At 31.6% G+C, this 24,315-nt stretch overlaps 1 protein-coding gene and 1 pseudogene across 3 annotated transcripts in view; one reads left to right on the top strand and one right to left on the bottom strand.

The window, feature by feature from the left end:
- Nucleotides 1-24,315, top strand: part of ADK (adenosine kinase) — a 450,591-nt gene that overhangs the window by 34,949 nt on the left and 391,327 nt on the right. For all 3 annotated transcript variants that reach the window (XM_015592153.2, XM_015592155.2, XM_015592154.2), the window contains exon 3: nucleotides 13,823-13,876. In XM_015592153.2, coding sequence (XP_015447639.2) covers nucleotides 13,823-13,876 — 54 coding nt within the window. The remainder of the gene's footprint in view (nucleotides 1-13,822; nucleotides 13,877-24,315) is intronic.
- Nucleotides 9,355-9,473, bottom strand: LOC112482807 (annotated as a pseudogene).

The raw sequence follows: 24,315 nt of genomic DNA, 5'->3' as shown, positions 1-24,315 counted from the left end.
CTTTCTTTCTTTCTTTTCTTTCTTTCTTTTCTTTCTTTCTTTTCTTTCTTTCTTTCTTTCTCTTTCTTTCTCTTTCTTTCTTTCTTTCTTTCTTTTTACCTTTTTTGGGATAAAATTCACTTAATATAAAATTCGTAATTTTAATAATTTTAAAATGTATAATTCAGTGACTGCCAGTAGATTTGCAGTGTGGTACAACCATCACCACTGTTTAACTTCAGAGTGTTTCATCACCCCCAAAGAAACCCATACCCACTAAGCCCTGATTTCGATTTCCCTGCTTGTCTCCCCACTTCCCCCATCCCCTGGGAACTATTAGTCTGTTTTCTGTTTCTATGAATTCACCTATTCTGGACGTTTTATTTCATATAAATGGAAACAAGCAATGTATGGCCTTTTGTATCTGGCTTATTTCAATTAGCATGATGTTTATTTACTTTGTAGCATGTATCAGTACTTTATTCCTTTTTATAGTAAAATACTATGCCATTGTGTGGATGTACTACATTTTGTTTATCCATTTATTGGTTGATGGACACGGGTCATTTTTGTTTTTGGCTATTAACAATGCTGTTATGAATATTTGTGTACAAATTTTTATGTGGACAGATTTTCATTTTTCTTGAATATGTGCATTATTTTGGAATTGCTGGGTCACATGGTTATTCTATGTTAGATTTTTGAGGAACCACCTGTGTTCTGTACTGCTTGCATCATTTTACATTCCTACGAGCAGTAAACGAGGATTCCATTTTCTTGACAAAATTTATTCTTTTCTCTTTTTTAAATTATAACCATCCTAGTGGGTATAAAGTGATATCTCATTGTGGTTTTGACCTACAGTTTTCTAATGACTAGTGTTGAACTAGTCATTTGTTTGTTGGTCTTTGCAAAAATGTCTACTTAAGTTTTATTTGCCCATTTTTTAATTGGGTTGTTTGTCTTTTTGTTGTTGAGTTGTGAAAGTTCTTCATATGTTCTGGATACTAGACCCTTATCAGATATATGATTTATAAACATTTTCTCTCATTCTGTGGATTATTTTCACTTTCTTGATAGTATTCTTTGGTACACAAATGTTTTTAATTTTGATGGTTCACTTTATTTTTTTGTTGCTTGTGTTCTTGCTGTTATATCTGAGAATCCTTTGCTAAATCCAGGCTCACAAAGATTTATTCTTATGTTTTTCCTCTAAAAGTTTTATAGTTTTAGCTCTTAAGTTTAGGTCTTTGATTTCTTTTGAGTTACTTTTTGTAGATGATGTGTGTTAAGGGTTCAACTTCATAATTGTTCATGTGGAAATCTAGTTGTCCTAGCACCATTTATTGAAGGGACTATTCTTTGACTCACTGAATGGTCTTGGCACTCTTGACAAAAATTGATTGACCACAGGTGTGTGGGTTAATTTTTAGATTCTCAATTCTAAAAATATCTGTCCTTATGCAAGTGCCACACCGTTTTGATTACTGTAGCTTTATTATAAGTTATAAAGTCAGGACGTGTGAGCCCTCCACATTTGTCATCTTTCAGGATACTTCTGGCTATTTGAAGTCTCTTGCAATCCATATTAATTTTAAGATCAACTTTCTGTAAAAAAGGCAGTTGGAATTTTTATTGGGGTTATATTGAATCTGTAGATCAGTTTTGGAAGCATTGCCATATTAACAATATTAAATCTTCCAATTCATGACCAAGAGATGACTTTCCATTTATTTAAGTCTTCTTTAAATTGTTTTAACAGTGTTTAGTACTTTTCAGTGTACAATTCTTACATTTCCATGGTTAAATTTAATCCTAAGTATTTCATTATGTTTGACACTATTGTAAATGAAACTATTTTCTTTATTTCATTTTTGGATTGTTCGTTGTCAGTGTATAGAAACACAACTGATTTGGAGGAGGGTATAACCATTTTCAACAAATTTCGTTTTCTAATTTTGTGATTGCTTCTATAACTCTTTTTGGATAAACTTATTTCTATAACTCTTTCTTGGATGAACTCAAAATGTCAGAGGATCAGGTAAAATTTTGTAAATGCATAGATTTGGCCTGTTGTAACAGAATAGAAAATGGGTTGCGGGGCCTAGGACAAACTGGAGGATGTGTCTTATCCTAAAAAATTCAACTCCACTTTGAAAATACTAGATTTTAAAAATATACTTTGCCAATCAGAAACATTCCTGCATATAATTACATTAATGATTTCAGTTCTTTTGGTTACCTTGTACTTTTAAATAATACATGTAAATTTATTAGAATTTGTTTTATCAACTTTCAGTAGAATCCTTTTACTTCTCATTATGTAGGATGAAGTTATCAGTGTCCCTATTCTTCCCTCTGTTACTTTTCCCTCTTTTTATTTCCTAACTTCTGTTTAACTATATTTTAATTTTTCTATTAAGGTTGATATTTTTCATTCTGTTATCTATAATTAAATCTTTCCAACTTTGAATACAGAGTGATAGTGAAAGTTGAAAATCACTTACCCACATTTACACTGCTATCATTATACAGATTCTCCTCGACTTATAATGGGGTTATGTTCCAATAAACCAATAGTTAATACTTAGAAAATACTCTAAGGGAAAAATGCATTTAATATACCTAACCTACTGAACAGCATAGCTTAGCCTATGTTAAACATTCTCAGAACACTTAGATTAGTTTCATCTCAAGAGTAATTTCCTTTCTTTTCCTCTTCCCACCAAAAGCAGGAGACACAGATGGGTGTTTTGTAGATATGGGATGTGAAAATACAAAACACAATATTCAAAAAACACTGGCAACATGGTACACTGTAGAATATTGGTTGTTTACTCACTGCCGCTGCCTAGCATCACAAGAGAGTATCATACTGCATATTGCCTATCCAGGAAAAGATCAAAATTCAAAATTCAAAGTGTAGTTTTTACTGAATGTGTAATGCTTTCGTACCATCATAAAGTTGAAAACTCCTAGGTCAAACCAGTGTAAGTTGGGGATCGACTGTTGTATCACTTATTGCAGAATTAAATAGTGTACTAGGATTGTAGAATAGGTTTAACATTTGGAATGTATTTAGAGTAATAATCACTATATTAACGAACTAACCAACTAAAAAAAGACATCCTATAATCATCTCAGTAGACACTGAAAAGCCATTTGCCAAAATATAATATCTATTTTCAATAAAATATAGTAGTCTAGGAATAGATGGGAATTTCCTTAACTTTCGTAAAAGTTAAGTTAGAGAAAAGCCTACTACTAACATAATTCTTAATGGCAAAAGACTGTATACTTTCCCTTAAGGTCAGAAATAATTCAAGGATGTTAGCTCTCACCACTTCAAAATGTATATATTGGTACTGGATGTTGTAGTCAGTGCAATCAGGCAGGCAGAAATAAAAGACATCAGATTGCAAAGGAAGAAATAAACTATTATTTCAGAAGATATGGTCATCTATGTAGAATAAGTAATGGAATCTACAAAAAGCTGCTACCTGATTTTCAGAATAATTATGAACATGAAGTCATGGTTTTGAAGTTTGCTTTGTGTGAGATATTTTGTCCAGGAAGTCAACAAATTGATGGTCACTATTTAAAAGAAAAATCAAGTACCATATAAAAATACAAAGAGAAACTACAAAATTTGAAATTTTATAACACATGTAAAGTGTTACTATTTTGATAAACATGCCTCCAGACATATCTTAGGCATATATAACCTAGAGAAATATGTTTGTGTTTATGGGATAATACTATGTGTAGTCTTAGGTAATTTGCTTTCCCCCCCGCCTCTGCACAATGTTTTAGATGTTTGTTTTTAAAAGTTCTTGCAAATGTGATCAGAATGATTGTGATCTGACTGCTATATGCTGACACTACTGAGAGCTCAAGTAGTTTCTATGCTTTTTAGCCGCTACTTCTGGATAGCCAGCTGAATTTCTATTTCTTTTATTTTTTATTTTGGGAGTGTTTTAATTTTTAACCATGATTTTTGCAATCAGTACTTGGAGATAAAAAGAGGGTTTTTGGTTGGACCTTACTCATAGAAGGTAGAGACTTCTCTATTCTTATATCCTTGACCATTTCTTCCAAAATACACTAGCAAGTGTTCCTTATTATTTCAATAGACTGTGTTTAGCTTTCATTTCAGATCATATTTAGATAAGTGTTTTAATTTTGAATTGTGTGAAAATAAATTATCCAGGAATAGTTTGCTAGGTACTATCAAAAAAGAAATATATACTTATTAGTATGAGACTATGAAAATGATTTAACTATCAAAATTATTTTGATAAAATATTGTTTTTCTGTTCTGATATTTTTAAAAAAGCTTTTTAAATAAAAAATCAATGTAAAACTATTATTAGTTAAAAAGCAAGTTAGTATTGAAGGTTTTAAGGAAAAATATTGGCCTTTTGCTGCATTTTCTATCTCTGCCCTTCCATTTACTCTGTTCCCCATAAATACTGTTTTTCCAGAAGAAACTATTTTTAATTCTGTTGCCTGATTTTTCCTGGCGTCTGCTGATTTCTAAATAATATTCTAATACATATTGCTATGTATGATTTTCATAAGGGTGATTGGGCAGGCAAAGGATAAATGTTCCTTTAATGTAAGGAAAAGATACAAGAATATGATTCCTTTAAGATGGCTTCCGTAACAGGACACAGCACTTCATGTGGAGGGACACACTTGGTCTTCAAGTCCCTATGGGGAGAGATCACCATAATTGTTAAAAATTTTTAACAATTATTATCTGATAATGATAACATTTATTTGACATGTATTAGGCATGCTTTTATATGGTATAAGTTTAGTCCTCATGACAACTTTATGAAGTAGGTACCCTCATAAAGAATAATTTAGATCTTAAGAAATTTGTTCATAACCAAAAACATATCAATTATAGTGCAGAGATTTGAAACACAGGTTTTTTTTTCATTGTGGAACCTGTATTCTTTATTTTCTGCTACCTTCAAATGGAAATATTAATTTAAAAGTGAAAAACTCATATATCTAGACATTTTTGGTGTAAATTATGATAAATATGTAAAGATTTATAAACTTAAAGAAATTCTATTTTTCAAGTATAGGTATGGGTGAGAAAATGTGTGTAATTTGCTCCGAAAATTGTTAATATTTAGTTTTGAATTAAAAAAATTATTTATTTTAATTAGTTTCAAGTACACAGTACATTGGTTAGACATTTATATAGTTTATAAAACGATCCCCTAATTGCTCCTTCTCTCCTCTGGTTTTCCACCTAGCCAATATATTCATGCTAACTGCGTTCCCTATGCCGTGCTCCCCATCCCTGTAACCATCTATCAACTACTAATTTGTACTTCTTTAACACTACACCCCATTCTCCCAGCCCTCCCACCCGCTTCCTTTTTGCGGTCACTAAATTGTCCACTATATTTGTGAATCTATTTTTGATTAGTTTGTTCCTTTTTGTTTCTTAGATTCCAATATAAGTGAAATCACAAGATGTTTACCTTTCTTTGACTTATTTCACTCAGCATAATAAGTTTTAAATAGTGTGTGAGAGTAGATTAATAAATGCTTTGTGAGAGATTGAAAGACTCAACAGTTCTCTTCTAGACTAAGTTTTGAAAATAATGCTCCTTGTATTGCGTGGTTGGTATGTTCCCTACAATTGACCTATTTCCAGAATAGAGCAAGCATTGCCATAATTGAGAAATATCAATTAGATAATTACTTGCTATTCAATTTAATTCAATTTAATAAGGATGGAAAAGGGAAGGAATATGTAAAACAAGTTTGCCTTGATTTTTCCTGATACCAGATAAATAAATACCATGGAAGTGAGAGGAATGAGAGGATTAATGAAATAGTAATTGGGAGATAACCATCATTAGACATGAAAATACTCAGTTTAAAGAAGAGAAGCTGGAGTAATTGAGGAAATATATGTTTTTCTTACAGATCTAAATCTTTAATAATGTAAACATACAAACTGGAGATATGTCTTAATTAATGTAAGTGCATATGAAAGATATTAGTTAATATTCACTTTAAAAATACTCAAAGTAATGATATAGCTGGTCAAATTTTGGTACTGATTATTCAGTGCCAAAAATTTACAACTGAATTATTTGTATAAATTAAGATGAGTTACTTCTTTTAATGAGTGGATATTAGGTTTGAAGGTGAAACAATATTTGGAGTGTCAAGTGAGACTCGTTATGTAACGTTAAAAGCTATAATTGTTTTAAAACTAATTGTGAAATGCTCTGACACTTTTGTAGTTAATTCTTTATAAAGCTGTTCTGAAATATTTTCTTATACAAGTTTTAACATTTTGCTTCATATATTTAGGTCTTTAATTGACCTGAATTGATATTTGTATATGATGTAAGGATCCAATTTTTCAAATTTTTTTTCTTATGGGGAATCAACTATTATGTCACCATATTGTGAATAATTCAATCTTTACTCACTGATCTGCAATGCAAATTTTAATTTATCTACAGCTCAGTTTCTAGGTTGTTAATTCTTTTTGCTGGTTTATTTGTCCTTGAACTAGCACAGCCCTATATTTATTTTAATACCAAAGCTTTACAATAATTCTTGAAAGTCTAATAGGGCAAGTCCCTATACTTTGTTCTTATTCAAGAATTTTCTTAGTTATTTTTGGTTCTTTTGTACAGAAATTTTAAATGAGCTTGTTAAATTCTATAAAAATTCTCTCTGGAATTTTGTTTAGAATTGCATTACATTTATAGATTAATTTAGAAAAATGAGATTTTTACCATGGGATTTTTTTAAATCTATATATGTATTTGTCCATTTATTTTAGGTATTATTTTATATATTTCAACAACACATAAACTCTAAGAACATTAAATACAAGGTTACAAAGTGGTTAGGTTTTTTTTTTAACTTACACATATCTTACGTAGTGATTAGTGCTGAATGTTATAAAAATTATAAAAGTAAATGGTTTTTGTGAAAAAACCATGTAGAAGTGATTAAAATAAAAACAAAATCTCAGATTAGTTTTTATTTTTACAGTTGTGCTGTACACTAGAACTTTCTGTGATGATAGAAATGTTATGTATATGTGCTGTTTAATATGGGAACCAGTAAGTCACATTTAGCTTTGAATATTTGAGGTGTGGTTAGTGCAACGGGAGATTTGAATTTTAAAATTTTGTTCAATTTTAATTAATTTAAACTTAAATAGTCATGTGATTAGTGGTTAAAATATAAGACAAGGCAGCTTAGGTCTTATTGCGAAATTTTATAGTTTTCTTCTTAGGAGTACAGTTTTTGTTAGGTTTATTCTAGGTATTTAAAAAATTATTGCTATTGTGAGTAGAATATTTTTTCAACATTTTCTAGATTATTGCTAGTATTTAGAAATGTTGCTGAATTTCGAATATTTAATATAGTTTCTCGTGACCTTCATTAAAAGAAAAAGGGTCTTTGGCCATTCTGATTCTCTCTTTTAGATTTAAAAACTGGTATTTGATTCTGAATCTTTATATTTCAAATGTTAAGTGATTGGTCTTGAGTTGTTCTGGAGCTTCCTTAAATAAGACCTAAATTACAGACACTAAATGACCACAGACCCATCTATGAAATCTTCACTTTGCCCTAGATACAATTAGATGGTGTCCTTGTAGATTCTCTACTATTCAGACCTGACTTTGCATATTGAGGAAAATGGTATTCCTAAGGCTTACCTAAACATGGATTGATTTTTAACAGTTCATTTAAGATTACTACGTATTTTTTGGAGCACTTGTTTTGTGGTATTTTCCCAAGTATTGGGAATACAATGTTAAGTAAGTTTCTTGCCCTTAAACATCTAGTAGTCTAATTGAGGAGACAGATGTAGAAAGAAGTCACTTTATTACTGTGGCATTATAGAATAAAGGTTAATTAAGAGTGTGCTTTGGAGCCACTTGCAGTTGTGTGACCTTGATTATGTTTCTTAATTTATAGAAACTCAGTTTTCTTGTGAATAAAATAGTTGTATTACAACAAGAAAAAGAAATATTATAATGTGAGCATCGAATGAGCTAATTTATGTATTTTCCATATGTTAGCTAATATTATTTAGCTCCTAAGAAGCTTATAATGTCTCTTATGTTCCTGTTATGGCCAAGGGAGTTTAAGTAGGAGGATGATATGGTTGGATTCACATTTAGTGTTATATAAATCACTGTGTCTGCAGTAGATCAATGGATTTGAGAAAGTAGATTAGAGGAGGAGGCCATAGTGCTAGGCCTATTGAGAGATGTTGACCTGATCATTGTGGTTTGGATAGAATAGTTGGGAGGAAGTTAAATAATATTTTAGTGTTATAAAGGAAAGACTCGATGATTGATTTAACGAAGAGGGCAAAGGAGCCAGGGATGATATTACAAATTTTGGTTTCAGTGACTGAGTAGATAGTGATATTTACAACCGAGAGTATGAACGGAGGACATGTTAGAAGGGATAGAGAAATCGAGTTCATTTTGTTTCTGCATGAGATGAACATGTGATATTGAGATGGGCACATTTAGGAGAGAGTTTGATTTATGTTTTTGGTGGGTAGAGGATTCATGGCTGGAGAGATGTACAGTAAATATTATATTTAATTGTACTTTTACACCATGCCATTCAGTAAATGTTAGCTGCTATCATCATCATCATCATCATCATCATCATCACTGTATAGATGGTATTTAAAGCAACCAATAGATGAGCCTTTCTAGAGAAAGGATATAAAGTAAAAGAAGCGGGCTAGAAGCTAGAACAGTTAATGAATAGATAGATGAAGAATTTTGGAAAGAGATGGAGAAGAAAGAGAGAACTAAGACAGGGTCTCACGAACTTTAGTGAGTTTGTATGACAGAGAGGTTAATAATATCAGATGTAACAGATGTCTAATAACATAAGGCCTACAAGAATTCAGTGGATTTGACAGTAGGATGTCAGCCGTGAGCTCAGGTAAATCACAGTAACGTGATAGGGACAGAAGCCAGATTAAAATGTATTTCAGAAGTAAATGGGAGGTGTCATATAAAGTGGGTCAGTTCTCTTGATGTGGCCCAAGAGTCAAGCAGTGACATATCACAAGTACTGAATTTTTAAAACTTCCTTTAATGAAAATACATGGCTAGTTCAAGTTAAATAATTATCAATTTTTAAAAAATTGAAGGCATAAAGAAAAATTTAAGAATACAAAGTATAATTCTGTTTGTTTAGGTTTAAATTTAATTTGTTTTTCCATCAGCTTTCTCTAATTGAATTTTTTTTTTTTTTACTTTTTTTTAGGCGAGGCAACCCTTGGTTGATCTCACAGATTGCAAGGACCTTGTCAGCTTACAGTCCTTTATTTTTTATTTTTTACGCCTACAGCACCTGGCTTTCCTATGTGGTCTCCCATCCAAGTACTAACCAGGCCTGACCTTGCTTAGCTTCTGAGATCAGATGGGATCCGGCTTATTCAGGGTGGCATGGCCGTAGACTCTGATTGAATTTTAATTCTCTTCTAGTTTACTAGTGAGAATTTAAAATATAACTTTTCATAATCCGTGTACTTTTGCTATTATTTTCATTCTAACCCTGTGGTTTACTCTTAATCTGTTTCTTTATAAGCCTCTTAAATTTCAGCTTTAGTATAAAATTGTTATGGTGATTAACACTTTTGGCCTCCTCTTTCTTCCTTTCTATTACGTTTTAATCAATTTTTATTTTTCATTCCAAGAGCCAATAAACATGTTTAAAATATTACCACATCCATACTGTCTACCTGATAGATTTTGCCAATTCTTTAAAAATTTGCAGGACACTATTAGGATTCTTGACTATGTGGTAATGTTTGTAGATTTCTAGGAATTTTACTTGTTTAATTCTCAGAAGGCAAAATGAGTTGCAAATATTTACAGAGTAATTTATTCTCACCCTGCTGTGTAGCAAGTTTTAGCTTGGTGTTAATATGGTGGTGAGTATGGCATTTCACTCATGACAGGGCTGTTTTTGGACTTCACAATCTCTTTAAGGACTTCTAGGCCTGAGATTCATGTTATGTAGATTTTCGGAGAAATAACACATTTCAATAAATAATGTTTGTCTCGGTCTCTTATAAATGGCCCAAACTTTGTTTTAGTACTTAGTTGTACATTACTGCTGTTCTAGCATATCTTAATAGTTATCTAGAATGTATTAATGCATTATATTTATGTGTTCTGATATTAAATTATAAACTTGAATAACAATAACATTTCCCCATTTCCCATGGTGGGAATGCCATTAATGGATTTTATTCTTTTTTTTTTTGCTTCAAGCGTGTCTTACTTAAACAGCTCAGACTAGGTTGAGAAAAGTACTCCTCTTTCTTCTCTTCTACTTCTCCTCTACTCCATCCTCCCCACTTTCCCTCCCACCCTTCCCTCTCCTTTTTCCTATTTGTCACCTGTGGTCAATATTTATTCAATAAAATATTTAAATTAATTTAACATTTTTACACAAGAAAAGTTTTGAACTAATCTTTGGAGGCTTACATGTTCATTGGTTGCAACCTTTAAGTGAGAACTGTATCTAGATGAATATTATAACTACATTCTAAAGTGTTACATGTTTTTGTTTTTAACATATTTTTCTAATTTCAAAAATAATTTGTTTATTATTTATGTTTTGAAAAAGCACAAAGAAGAAAATAAAAAGCATCTGTAATGTTACATAATATTTTTACATGTATGTTTCTAATTCTTTTTTAGGAGTATATTGAGATTTTTCTTTTTTAACTCAATATTGAATCATTTCCCCATGGTTGTACTATAATTTGTTTATGCAGTCTGCTGCTTTTTGGATGGTATGCTTGTTTACAATTTTGCTTTTCCATAAATAATGCTCTAATTGACATCCTTGTACACAACTCTCCCGTTTTCTTAGTGGAAATTTGTAGTCATGCAGTTGTTTCCAGACAAGCAAACACTTTAAACACCGCTCCTCCAATTTTGAACTGATCGAATTATTCATTTTGCAGAGGTGGTAGTGTTCCAAGAAAGCGGGGAAGGATGAGTATTTATTATGTGTTAAATAATGTGTTGGGCACTTTCCATGTATTATCTTTTTGATCCATATGGCAACCCAGTGACATAGGTAATTTTGATTTCCTTAGAGAAATTAAATGGCTCGCCCACTTCAAAAAGCTAATAATGCAGAATCAGGACAATAACCCAGGTCTCAGACTTTCATGCTAACATTCTTTCATTCCCTCAAGAGGTTCTCTTTGTGGAGGTAAGCTGCAAGATGAAGAGCACCCTCCTGGTGCTTCTCCTGCTTTCTCATCTTCTGCTGTTTGGAGTATATGTATTTCCCTCTGCTAAATTCAGGCAGAAAAAAGGTTGAGAACTACCACTTTTTAACTTACATAAAAATGTTTTGTTAAAAAAGTATTTCCTCACTAAGTTAATATTTATGAGTTTTTATTGTAATGGTAAATAAAACTGACAAATCACTCTTTTTGTAGACTAAATAGCATAGTGTTTTAATACCTATCATCATCCATTTCTAAAAATACGTGAACATGCTTTTTTTTAACATTAATAAAATTATATCTATTTAAGTTTATATTTCTGTTACACTTTACTCCACCAGATTGTATCCTTAAGTAATGTATTTTTATGCAGGAATTATATTTTGCATATAATATACTCTCTAAGTAGTATATTTTGTTTATTAAAGTCTTTCATGCATATCGATCACCTTATCATGTCTCTTCAACAAATATATATATTAAATTGAATTAAAAAATTTCTCTTAGTCATTAAATTATAATTAGCAGTAGTTAATAAAGCAACATAAATGTATTAAAATGTTGTTAAATAATTATGAAACAGAAGAAAATAGTTACTGGAAATACATCTTTTGATGACATGAGTGAAGCTAGTCTTTTTTTTTTTAGTCCAACCTTTTATAGATAAATAATACTCATTGTTACAATAAGACAATGTTCAGCATAATTTTATTTCCCTTTTTTGTTTTGGAGGTGTAAGTGCTGAGAAAAAGTTCACATAATTGGATGGTAATGGACAGATTTTTGTTTGAGCTGTGCCACTCAATTATTCGAATTCCTCTATCAAATGATCTGTCATCAAAAATTATTTTTATCTATTAGCTGATAATTTGATTAGGTCCTTCATTTTGTTGGAAGCAAAGAATTAGAAACCACCCGACTTGCCAGTTATTAGAGTCATTAGAGACATTCTGGGAAGTATACCAAAAAAGGCTTTATTAGGGCTTCTTAAATAACTAGTAATTATATCTATTAGCATTTTACTTATAGTTATATGTTTACCTTAGCATTTCAGGAAGTGCTAGAAAAAGTTAAATATTGTTAATTTTAATACGCCTTTTTCAAAAGTATCTTTTTTGATAAAATGTGTTTATCAAGTGTCTTAAATATGTGTTAGTTAAAGCCATTTATTCAGTTTAAGGCCCTCTGCCTTGGACTCTTATTGGCAAAACTGATCTTTATTGTCAAACCAATCAGATTTATTTTCATGACAGAAAGTGTAGCCTCATTTTTCAATTCAAATAAATGGTTAGATTCGTGTTTCTGTGACAACCATCTTCTGATATTTAACCTGTGGTAAATGAAATTCAAAGAGCCTTGTTTTAAGTTTGTTTCCTAGAAGAAGTAAGTTGACAGTATCTTTCTTGTTTCTTATTGGAAGCTCTCTTAGCTTTGCTTCACAATACTCTTCCTGAAAAGTAATACATTCTTTGATGATGATCATGGGATGAAAGAGATAAAAGTTTTTAAATGAAAATTATCAACTTCTGTCCCATTCCATAATGTATCTGCAAATAGAACATCCTGTCACACTTCCCATTTATAATTTCTGGCTTCCTTCTTTATAGAAAAAAAAGTATAAAACAATAATGTGCTCCTGTAGTCAGTTTGTGGTATTAAAGATGGCTTCACAGACAAAATATGAATCCTTGACTAGTACTTCAGTGGTTTTTACACTCTAGGCAGTACAATACAGTTCCATTCAGGGTGGGTGGTAGGTAAGCTGTTCTTTTTATAAAATGAGTAGACACTTGTGAAAGGGGAAGCAAGAAAGGAGAAATCTACGTGGTCTCTTTAGTTGGACCTCTGATCCATTGTCAGCTAGGTTGGTTTTAGGAAAGTGCTGAATACAGGTGGAAATTAAAGATCGCAGAATTGCTGTCTTTTTTTTCTCTTTTTTAAAAAATCTGTTTTAGCAGTGTATTCCTTAGAAAGTCTGTTTACCTTCAGCAGTAATTTGAAAGATCCCTGTTCTAATATTTATAGCAACCTCTAATTTATAGACAGGGAAGCTAAGACTTAGGTGAAATAATTTTCTGGGGTCTAAATTAAGCTAGTAAATAGTTCAGTTAAGAACTTAAAAATTTATTTTTTCTCCTATGTCACACTAACTAGTACGTAGTCTGGTACACAGTAGGTGTTTACTATGTGTTTAATGAATCGGTGAGTGATTTTTTATGAACTCTTAAATACTTACCATTGTAGTAGTTTTCTGAATTTTGATCTGCTGGATGAGAGGAGCATGTACAGATGATTCACTACAGAAGATTTAAGATATCTTGTGTTATCAAAGCATGGTCAGATTGATCTCCCTCCACTTCTTGGGGTGGTGTGTAGGGAGGTGACTAATGGAACAGCAATGAACTTGGGCATTTTTTATGTTTTATCAATTAAAACAGAGACCTGTAACAGTATGGTAGTGTATTTTGATAATCGTCAATTGTTGATACTACAGTCAGATGTCCATGAGGCAAATGTATTTGTATATGACCTGTATATTTTTGTTTTGTGTTGTAGATATGCTCTTAAAGCAAATGACCAAATCTTGGCTGAAGACAAACACAAGGAACTGTAAGTGTATAAAATCCGAGATTGTACGTAGTTTATTCTGTTTATGGAGTAGATGTACATAAACAATCTGATTTTCAAAATTATATGAAATATAAAGATATAATTAGCACTATGACCTTAATTCTAGCAGGATTATGATATTTATGTTACATAAGGATAACAGAGGAAATAAATGTTCCTGTATGCACATTAAAATATGTAGTATTATATTACAATATCTAGACTAAGGGTATATTGGAAAATATGTCATTTCATTTTCCCCTAGATAAAATATTAAATTGTCGTTTTTAATTTTTGGCTCTTACTTAGTTGACTTCCCTACCCTCATGCTTAAGGTGGAGAAATATAATTTTGTTTCTTTTGTTGCTTTATGAGAAAGTAAGTGCCTAGTTATTGTTTAGCCATAAGGTAAAACACTTTAAATAAAAAGGTTGAAATGGGAATAAAATTTTGTTCCTTTTTAAAGTTTTAATATTTTGGGGGTTCTATCTTCTGGATAAAAATAATTGTATATATGGTTCTGGGATAGCTCCATTGCTATTTTTCTGCCCTATACTAGTATTTAAAAAATTACTGCCTCATAGGAGCTGTGAAATTTTTAGTTAAAAATTACTGTGTTGAGAGTTCATTAAATTCATTTTAACCTTTTCAGTATCATGAGATTGTCCAAAGAGGGAAGCTAAGAAATTTTTATATGTTTTTATTTTCTAGCTAGTGCACATTTTCCCCCCATTGTGGTGTAAGAAAGTTCTGATATCCTTAATTATTATGCAAACACCTCATGTCAGATAATACTGTAGAAAAGAATTTGAAGAATTTAAGGCTAACTATACCTTTAGGTTGGACCACACTTGATAATACCATAGTCCCACCTTATGCATGGGGGATACATTATAAGACCCCTAAACCCTTATATGTTGTGTTTTTTTTTCTGTACATACTTACCTATGGTAATGTTTAATTTGTAAATTAGACACAAGAAATTAACAACAATAACTAATAATAAAATAGAACAATTATGATAATATACTCTTAATAAAAGTTACATGAACATGGTCTCTGTCTCTGTCTCCTTCTCTCAATATCTTATGGTACTATACTCGCCCTTTTCTTCTTGTGATGATGTGAGATGATGCAGTGCCTACATGGTGAGTTGAAGTGAGGTGAATGACGTAGGAATTGTGACATAGCATAGGCAGGCACTGTGACATAACATTAGGCTACTGTAAGGGTTACTTGAACACAAGCACCTTGATACTGTGACAGTTGATTTGGTAATCAAGAGGGCTCTAAGTGAGTAACAGGTGGGCTACTATACAGCATTAGTATAACATGGATCTGTTGGACAAAGGGATGGTTCACGTCTTGCGTGGGATGGAGCTGGACAGTGCAACACTTTGTACTACTACCCAGAATGATGTGCAGTTTAAAACTTAGGAATTGTTTATTTTTGGAATTTTCTATTTCTATAACCAGAAAAAGGAACTTAATGAAATAAATTCTAAATTCACTAAATTTAAAGTATTAATATACTTCTCTATTACAAGATGAATGTTTTCAACTCTATAATCATAACTGGTGGACTAAATGAGAAAACATAATGACTGTCTAAAGGATAAAGAACTTTTTTTTTTTTTTAGTATAACATGAAGTCTTCCTTCTTAATAACTAGTGTTTACATAGCAAGTTTCTTACACTCTCTGGTATTGCCACTGATCGATTTGGCATTAGTTGATTTTTCTTTTGGCTGCTGGCTCTCTGCGTAGTAGTTTTTGACCTATACACTAAAGAAAACTAAGTTGAATATGCCCCCATAAGAATAGAATAGAATATTAAAAAATTCAACCCTAACCCTTCATGAAAGCTGCTCATAAATAATCTCATTTGTGTCTTTACCATTAAAATAGCCAAGATCTCTTTGTGTTCCATACCAAGCTTTTTAAAATATGAGATGTAGCTATAAAATAATTTAATTATCCAATTAATAATTCCATGCGTTGTTCTCATAAAACATTATTGCTTCTTAATTTTAATTTATTAAAACAGTCTTGATTCATCATAATATTGTAAAAATGTATTGTCACCATCACATTTTTGAGAATGTACCTTAATTCTATGTGTACCAATAAGATTACAATGATAACTCTAATTATCTTGATAATACTTTATGTGGTACATACTAACTATATTCATTAAAAATATTCTTAGTTCCTAGCATGTGATGATTCAGATTCTGTATACACTTAAGTCACTCTTGCTTCACAAATGTATTTATTATTTCTCTATCTGGGGAAGACTGACATGCAGCAAGAAAGATTGGTCAGCAATGACAGTGACACTTGTTTCTCTAAGTAGAATGGTTTATCTCAGGTTCCTATTTTCTAATATTCTACATGCTGAAGATTCTGGTGGATGATTTTAGGTAGGGGAAGCCAAGCAATTAGATTTTTGATGGGATTAATCCAAAACCAGAGTTTGTGCTTTACTCTATACACAGTCCAGTAATGAACTGATTTCATTAGTATTCTGTAGATTTTTCTCAGTTTATCAGAGTTTTAGTTTTTTAAATGGAGTAATTTAAAATAAATTAGGAAAACATCACTATTTTATTCAGTAAATATTTTTTTCACTCATTTATCAGTCACCATACTAGGCACTATTTAAAGAAAAGATACTGACTTCATTTATAAATGGAGACTTAATCTCCAATTTAATATCACTTCACATTTAAAAAGTTTCATGATTGGAGATTTTGTAATTATGGGTTTTCTTTTAGACTATCTGCAATTATAGAGGATAGAACCATTTTGTTTCCATAAATATCTGTTCACTTTATAAATACCTAAATTGTATGTTACCTTGAATAGGATATTGAAATCAAATCATAGAGATTCAGATAAGGAAAGTTAAAAGTTTACTGGAGTTATTCCAAAGGCAATATAAATAAATTCAGAAGTATCCATGCCACTTAACACAGAAGTAACTTGATACATAAGGATCTTTCACAGTTCGCTGTGCTGTGTAAGGAGTCGGGGAAGCCTCTGTAAAAGAGATTCACGTTTATTTACTTGGCTTTTCAAGATAGCTACCAAGATAAAGGTGAATTTTTATAAGCAGTGTATGTCGTTCTAGATATGAATTATATTTTCCCTTCTGATGTTGAATGAATTCTCTTTAATGACTCTTTTATGTCAAAAATTAGTTTGTCAGAATTACCCTCTTAAATTTAAAAGTTTTGCCTTGTAATTATATTTAAGTTTTTGTTAATTTAGGATCTTGACGAAATGGGAGAAAATAAATGAATTAATTATACAAGGGGTATGAAGCAAGAGTATTAGAAAGGACACTGTTAGACCTTGATCTTTGGTTCAGTGTAAAAAAATTATAATTTCTTAGAGGATAGTCCTCAATTTCTAAACTAGCAGGGGAGATTTATAAGTATTTAAGTGATTGTTTAAAAATATGTTAAGAACAGTAAGAGATAATCAGTAACAACTGATTATTATTAATGTTCTTACTAAGCAGTTCTTTGTAAACATCAACATTGCTTTGTAAGAATAATATAAGAACTCATTGCCTTTAAAGCTAATAGATTTTGTTTATGGGAAAATGTATTTACCTAATACGAAAGAGAAAAAAAACCCAGTAAGCAAAAAATGAAAAATTGAAATAAAGGGCATCTAGGAGAAGTTTATATGGTTAATATTTTGCAATATTCATAAAAAGGTACAACATTGAAATATGAACATTTCTGTGTTCTCTTTCTCAAGGGCTACTTTCTTTCATATCTTTTAAATTATAGAACTTTGATTCTAGAAATGAATGTTAGAACTAATATCTGTATTTTATAATGACTTGAGTGAGATTCACAGTGATAAAGTGACTCAACTACAGGTTACACTGCTATTTAACAAACCACACTGGACCAAAATCCAAGTCTGTTGATTTCCATTGAAGTCCTTTTCTGTTATATCACACATCTCCCTAAGGATGCAGTGATTTTTTTAAAATAAAAGTGATTAATATCATTGCAAGACTCAGTAATTGATTATAATGAACTCGATAGCTATATCAAGACTAAATGGCTGATTAATTTCATAATATTGTATTATGGTTTTAGCAGCCACCTCAGATCTATAGTTTCTAATGAGTGAATTGAGGAGAATTATCAAATACTATGTTTGCCTGACTTCCAAATGCAAGACACTTCCCATTCTTCCAAGGAGAGGGTATAAATACAAAGATTTTTGGCCACCTTGATTCTAAAAGCTTTTAGAGATGTTTATGAAATAAGTTATATGTATACTTATAATTTAGTTTAGTTAGGTAATACTTTTTATAACCATATATTATGTGGAATAATTTCTAAATACTTTTTTTTTACCCTCATTTCCTTGAACATTCATAATCTTTATCATTGCCATCTTTGTCACCATTAGAACCCTTTTCTCTAGAACACAACAATCTGTGATCTAAGTAGTTTGGCTCCATGTACGATACTTTTATCGGACATTTCCTCCAAAGCCAGGGGTCCCCAATCCCCCGGCCAATGACCAGTACTGGTCTGTGGCCTGTTAGAAACTAGGCCACACAGCAAGAGGTGAGCAGTGGGCCAGTGAGCGAAGCTTCATCTGTATTTGCAGCTGCTCCTCAGCGCTAGAATCACTGCCTCAGCTCTAAGTCAGATCATCAGGCATTAGATTCTCAAGAGAGAGCGAACATTATTGTGAGCTGCACATGTTGGGGATCTAGGTTGCCCTCTACTTATGAGAATCTAATGCCTGATGATCTGAGATGGAGCTGACGCAGTGAGGCTAGCTCTGGGGAGTGGCTGCAAATACAGATTAACATTAGCAGAGAGGTTTGACTGTACAGAGACCATAATAAATCAGTCACTTGCAGACTCATATCAAAACCCTATCCATGAGTGGCAAAAGACAATTAAGCTGCATCTGGTGGTTGGCTTAATAGTGGCAAATGAATTGATGTATTTCAGTTGTACAGCTGCATCTGGTGGTATCTGATTCTATATTATGGTGAGTTGTATAATTATTATGTATTACAATATAGTATTAATAGAAATAAGGTATACAGTAAATAAATGTAATACACTTGAATCATCACAGTCCCCGACACCACACCCCGGTCTGTAGAAAATTGTCTTCCATGAAACCATTCCCCGGTGCCAGAAAGGTTGGAGACTGCTGTCCTAAGCTACAGATGCCTTACATGAGAAAAGTTATTTTTTTGATTTTTATGTATAGTCTGATCTTTGTAGGGTAACTATTAACTATATTGCTTTTTAAATGGATCTTTAAAAAGCTCTTTATAATAACATTCATCATTTTTGCTTATGGGATTGTGCCTCCAGGAATAAGTACTATACGTTAGATTTCTTTGCTCCTTTTTAAACTAAACCATAAAGTTTAGTTTATGGTTTGTTTAGTTTATGGTTTCTGACTTCTGTGAGAACCTCAAACTAGTATTGACTGAATTTTTTTCAGGTTTTTATACAGATTCCACAAATGCTTCTCAAGTAATCTGTGACCAGAGTTCATGCTTTTGGGTGAACTTTTGACTGTCCTCCCACTTTAAAATTCTGGGATTTCAGTTTTTTTCTTATCATAATTGGATTATGAAACTTCTCAAAGGTTTGAGTAAATATTTTATTGTTTAAAAGAAAATGATTACACCTGTCATAAATTAGAACTCATTACACGAGATAATTTTAGGGTTAACCTTGGTCTTATATTCATGCATGTATGATAAATGAAAAATGTATGTTCTTAGTGGTAAATATTAAAACTCTTAAAGAATTTAATCCTAAATTGCCATCTTTTGAAGATATGTATGATGCCTGGACATTAGAAGAAACTTAGTTTATTTATGAGTTTTATCACAGACTGTAACCTTAGTATGTCAGTTAGATTTCAATTCCACTATGAGTATTAAGAAATAAGGAATTTATTAAAGGAGTTAAACTTTATTCATTGTGGGAAAAATTATGTAAGTACAGGTCCAAAAAAGATCAGAGAAAAGTCACTAACTACTCCTGGTGTAGGTTAATGAATTTTAGAAACAGCTAGGCATGTCTAACTGCTGGAGTGAACTGTGAAGGGGGTGGGCAGGTTGTTGGCTCTTTGCAGCTACCACTTCTATGGGTTTTCAGTGGACCCTCTGGTGATAGGCTTGAAAAGTGATCTGGAAGTGGAGTGAGGATAAGTAAGGAAACACTGGAATTCTGCCCATACTTTTCTGTCTATCTTTCACTACCTTTAACCAATAATTATGTTTGGAGTGAAATGGCAGCTGCTTCACTTGTACCCCCAAATTGTATACAAATTTTTCTTACTAATCCTAACCTGAAACCATTTAGGAAAGGAAATTCTGGGAAATGTAGCTCTAACTAACATAGTGTCAAACTATATCACTTGGTTTAATCACTTAATCTTCTGAATTTAATGTCCTTATTTGTAAAATGCTGATAATTTCATTTTTTCTTATTAGGTTTAATAAGGATTAGATGAAATTATATATATGAAAAAGTTTTGAACTATGAGGAACCATGTAAAGGTTAGTTGTGATATAGGTTTTTGTGAACATGATGTTTATTAAAAAACTCTCTTGACTTGTCTTTGCTCTTAGAAATGAAGTCTGTCAGATATTGTGGGTTTAGATTAATGTTTTGCTATTATCTATTAAGCAAACGATTTCTTTAATTAACTACTCTTTTAGTCTATTCGGTATTCCCTATGAATATAGTTTCTGAGTTTCTGGTATAAAATTCCTTAGAAAAGAAGAAGGATAATGGTATTCTTTGCTCTCTACCTCTGATTTTTTTTTTTTTTTTTTTTTTTTTTTGCGCAGAAGGGTAAGGTGTTTTCTGAAACTGTATCTAGAGCTTTTGTCACTATGTGATGTTTTTGGGGTGAATATCAATGGGGTCAACATGGAATGGAGAGAACGGAAACTGCTGGTATGCTGAATCCTTTTTTTCTTTAGTCTAAAACAAATAGGAATATTTTGAGAATGAGGCTGTGACATATCTACCTGAAAAATAATGTAAGGGTATGACAACACTGTTTCCACTTAAGAATTGAGTCGGACTTTTTAGGAATGATATGGCTTTAGAAGTTTTGGGAAATTTTTAGTATCTATTAACAGCTAATCTAATTCTTGAAAACATTTTCTCCATTGATATAATTATTGATTTCTTTTTTTGAAAGTATTGAACAATTAAATAATATATTAAAAAACAAGAAAAGAGCATTATCTTAATTGCTTCTATGCTCTAATTTTCACAGCAACCTTTAGAGGTAGGTATTCCCATTTTGTAGAAAACTGAGGCTTAGACTGTAGCTCGTTTTATAGTAGAAGATAGACTGTGATTTGATTTCAGATCTTTTTTTATTGCTTTCCACTTTGCCTAAGTTCAGTGACTTAGGAAAAAGAATATTTTTTACTTTTTTTGGAGGAATGATACCATTTAAAACAAATACACTTCACAAAATGTTTAAAGGTATTTGTGATGGACATTACATTTTATAAATTTTAATATGATTTACTAGAAATATGCCATAATTTGTAGGTAATACTGTGTTTTGGGGGAGTTGGCTGATGGTAAAATCTGAACTCATGTTGATGAATAGAAAGCCAGTGTTTCCAACATACTATGTCTTGTCTTGAAGTTCTGTGTTATATATTTATTCTTTGTGGTGCTAGCTCCCTCTGTAGAATTTCATTAAGATTGCAACTTGGTTTTTTCAATTACTTACCGAAATGCTTGAAACATTATCTAGAATAGGTTTTAAATTTTTCTTGTAAAATTTTATTTATATCTTAATAACTTCCAAGAGTTTTCCTTGTGAAAATGTTGCCTTTATAAAAATGTTTCAGTGTATATACTAAATTTTAATACTATATATGAAATGAAACAACCTTATTCAAACATTCCTACTACTTTAATGCTTTGTTTGGGAAGGCCAGGGAGACCTGCGATTTCTAGGTCAGTAATTCTGTGTTGAGTAAGACCAGAGAAGGTAGAAAAAGCCTGATAGGAAATTAAGAAAAAATGTTTTGGAGTTTAACTGGATTCTATATATCATATTTAAAAATTTCCTTTTTTCCCTAGAGTTTTTTTAAAATATTGAATTGGATGGGAAAATGTTCATTAATTTTTTTTTTCAGGAAAGAGACAAAAAATTTCTACATGGTAGAAAGAGCAAAAGAAATATTTTAGCAAGATCCCAAAATTGAACAAAGAAATGCAGAAAAAAATGCTTCACTTACACAATTTGCATAAATTTATGCTCTTGCAAAGAAAACCCTTAGTTACCTAACCCTACCACCAATTTCCCTTTGTGGGAGTTTGGATACTTCTTTTAACACCACTTTTTGTCCTTTCTCCCCCAAACTATTTTGTATTTAGATATTAAATTGTGTAATTAGCTCTTCGAAGATGTTTTGCCTACTAGAATGAGGGCAGAGGGAATGTGATTGGCTTCCAAGATGTTTTTTTAGAAAAATGGGCAAACTGATATCAACCATAATGCTATGGACTATGTACAACATAATAATGAGGATAGGCAAAAACTAAGGTTTATATGCCCTTTTAGTTTATAAAAATTTATATTCTCTTCTAAGTAGATTGAAGGATGTTGTTAGGATCATGGGATGAATAGGATTTTAAACAATTTTGTTAGATAATTTTTTTTGAAGTCTTTTTAAAATATCATTTATTATTCTGTTAAAGTATGATGTGGTTTACACAAACACTGGCATGCATTATGGTGGCAAAAAAATTCAAGAATGATTCTTATTTTTATATTTGTGGCCTAACGTGATCTATTTTGGAAAATGTTCCATGTGCACTTAAGAAGAATGTATATTCTACTGCTTTGTGGTGAAATGCTCTAAAAATATCATTTAAATCCATCTGGTTTAGTGTGTCATTTAAGGCAACTGTTTCCTTGTTGATTTTCTGTCTGGAAGATCTGTCCATGGGGTGCTAAAGTTCCCTATTATGACTGTATTACTGTCAATCTCTCCCTTTATATCAATCAATATTTGCTTTTTATATTTAAGTGCTCCTTTGTTGGATGCATAAATGTTTACTAGGATTATAGCCTCTTGTTGGATTGGATTGATCCCCTTATCATTATGTAATGTCCTTTTTTGTCTCTTATTAGAGTCTTTGTTTTACTGTCCATTTTCCCTGATATTAGTATTGCTACTCCAGCTTGTTTTCCATTTTCATTTGCATGAAATATCTTTCTCCATCCCCTTCAGTCTGTGTTTTTCAATCTGAAGTGGGTCTCTTGTAGACAGCATATATATGGGTCTTATTTTCTTATCCATTCAGCTACTCTGTGTCTTTTAATTGGAGCATTTAATCTATTTACTTTTAAAGTGATTATTGATAGGTGCATAGTTATTGCCATTTTATTATTCATAGTTATGTTCCCCCCATTTCTTCTTAAAGAAGTCCTCTAACATTTCTTATAATACTGGCTTGGTGGCGATAAATTCCTTTAGCTTTTTCTTGTCTTGGAAGCTCTTTATTTTACCTTCAATTTTAATTGATAGCTTTGCTAGATAGAGTAGTATTGGTTGTAGGTCCTTGTTTTTCATCATTTTGAATATTTTGTGCTAGTCCCTTCTGAACTGCAATTTCTGTTGAGAAATCAGCTGACAGTCTTATGGGAGTACTCTTGTAAGTAACTAACTGCCTTTCTCTTGCTGCTTTTAGGATTCTCTCTTTGTCTTTAACCTTTGTCGTTTTAATTATGACATGTCTTGCTGTGGGCTGCTTTGGATTCATCTTGTTTGGGACTCTTTGCGCTTCCTGGACTTGCATATCTATTTCCATCACAAAGTTAGGGAAATTTTCAGTTATTTTCCTCAAATAGGTTCTCAGTCCCTTGCTTTCTCTCTTCTTCTCTGGTATCCCTATGATGCTAATGTTGGTACACTTAATCTTGTCCCAGAGGTCTGTTAAACTAGCCTAATTTTTTTTTTTCTGTTCCAATTGGGTGTTTTCTGCTACCTTATCTTCCAAATCACTGATTCGATCCTTTGCTCCAGCTAATCTACTGTTGATTCCTCCTAAGGTATTCTTCATTTTGGTTATTATATTCTTCATTTCTGATTGGTTCTTTTTATGGTTTCTTTGTCCTTTTTTATGCTTATTATGTCCTTTTTAAAGTTGTCACTGAAATAATCTATTCTTCCCCTAAGTTCATTGAGCATACTTTTAATCAGTGTTTTGTACTCTGTATCTGGTAGGTTACTTGTCTCTATTTCATTTAGTTCTTTTTCTGAAATTTTCTCCTGTTATTTCACTCGTGACATGTTTCTTTGTTTTCTCATTTTGGCTGCCTCTCTGTATTTGTTTCTATCCAGTAGGTAGATCTGCTACATCTCCTAGTCTTAGATGGGTG

Source organism: Pteropus alecto, unplaced genomic scaffold, assembly GCF_000325575.1.
Source record: "Pteropus alecto unplaced genomic scaffold, ASM32557v1 scaffold155, whole genome shotgun sequence".
NCBI classification, from domain to species: Eukaryota; Metazoa; Chordata; class Mammalia; order Chiroptera; family Pteropodidae; genus Pteropus; species Pteropus alecto.
Note: the sequence above shows the minus strand (reverse complement) of the source record. Positions and strands in the feature narration are given on the sequence as shown.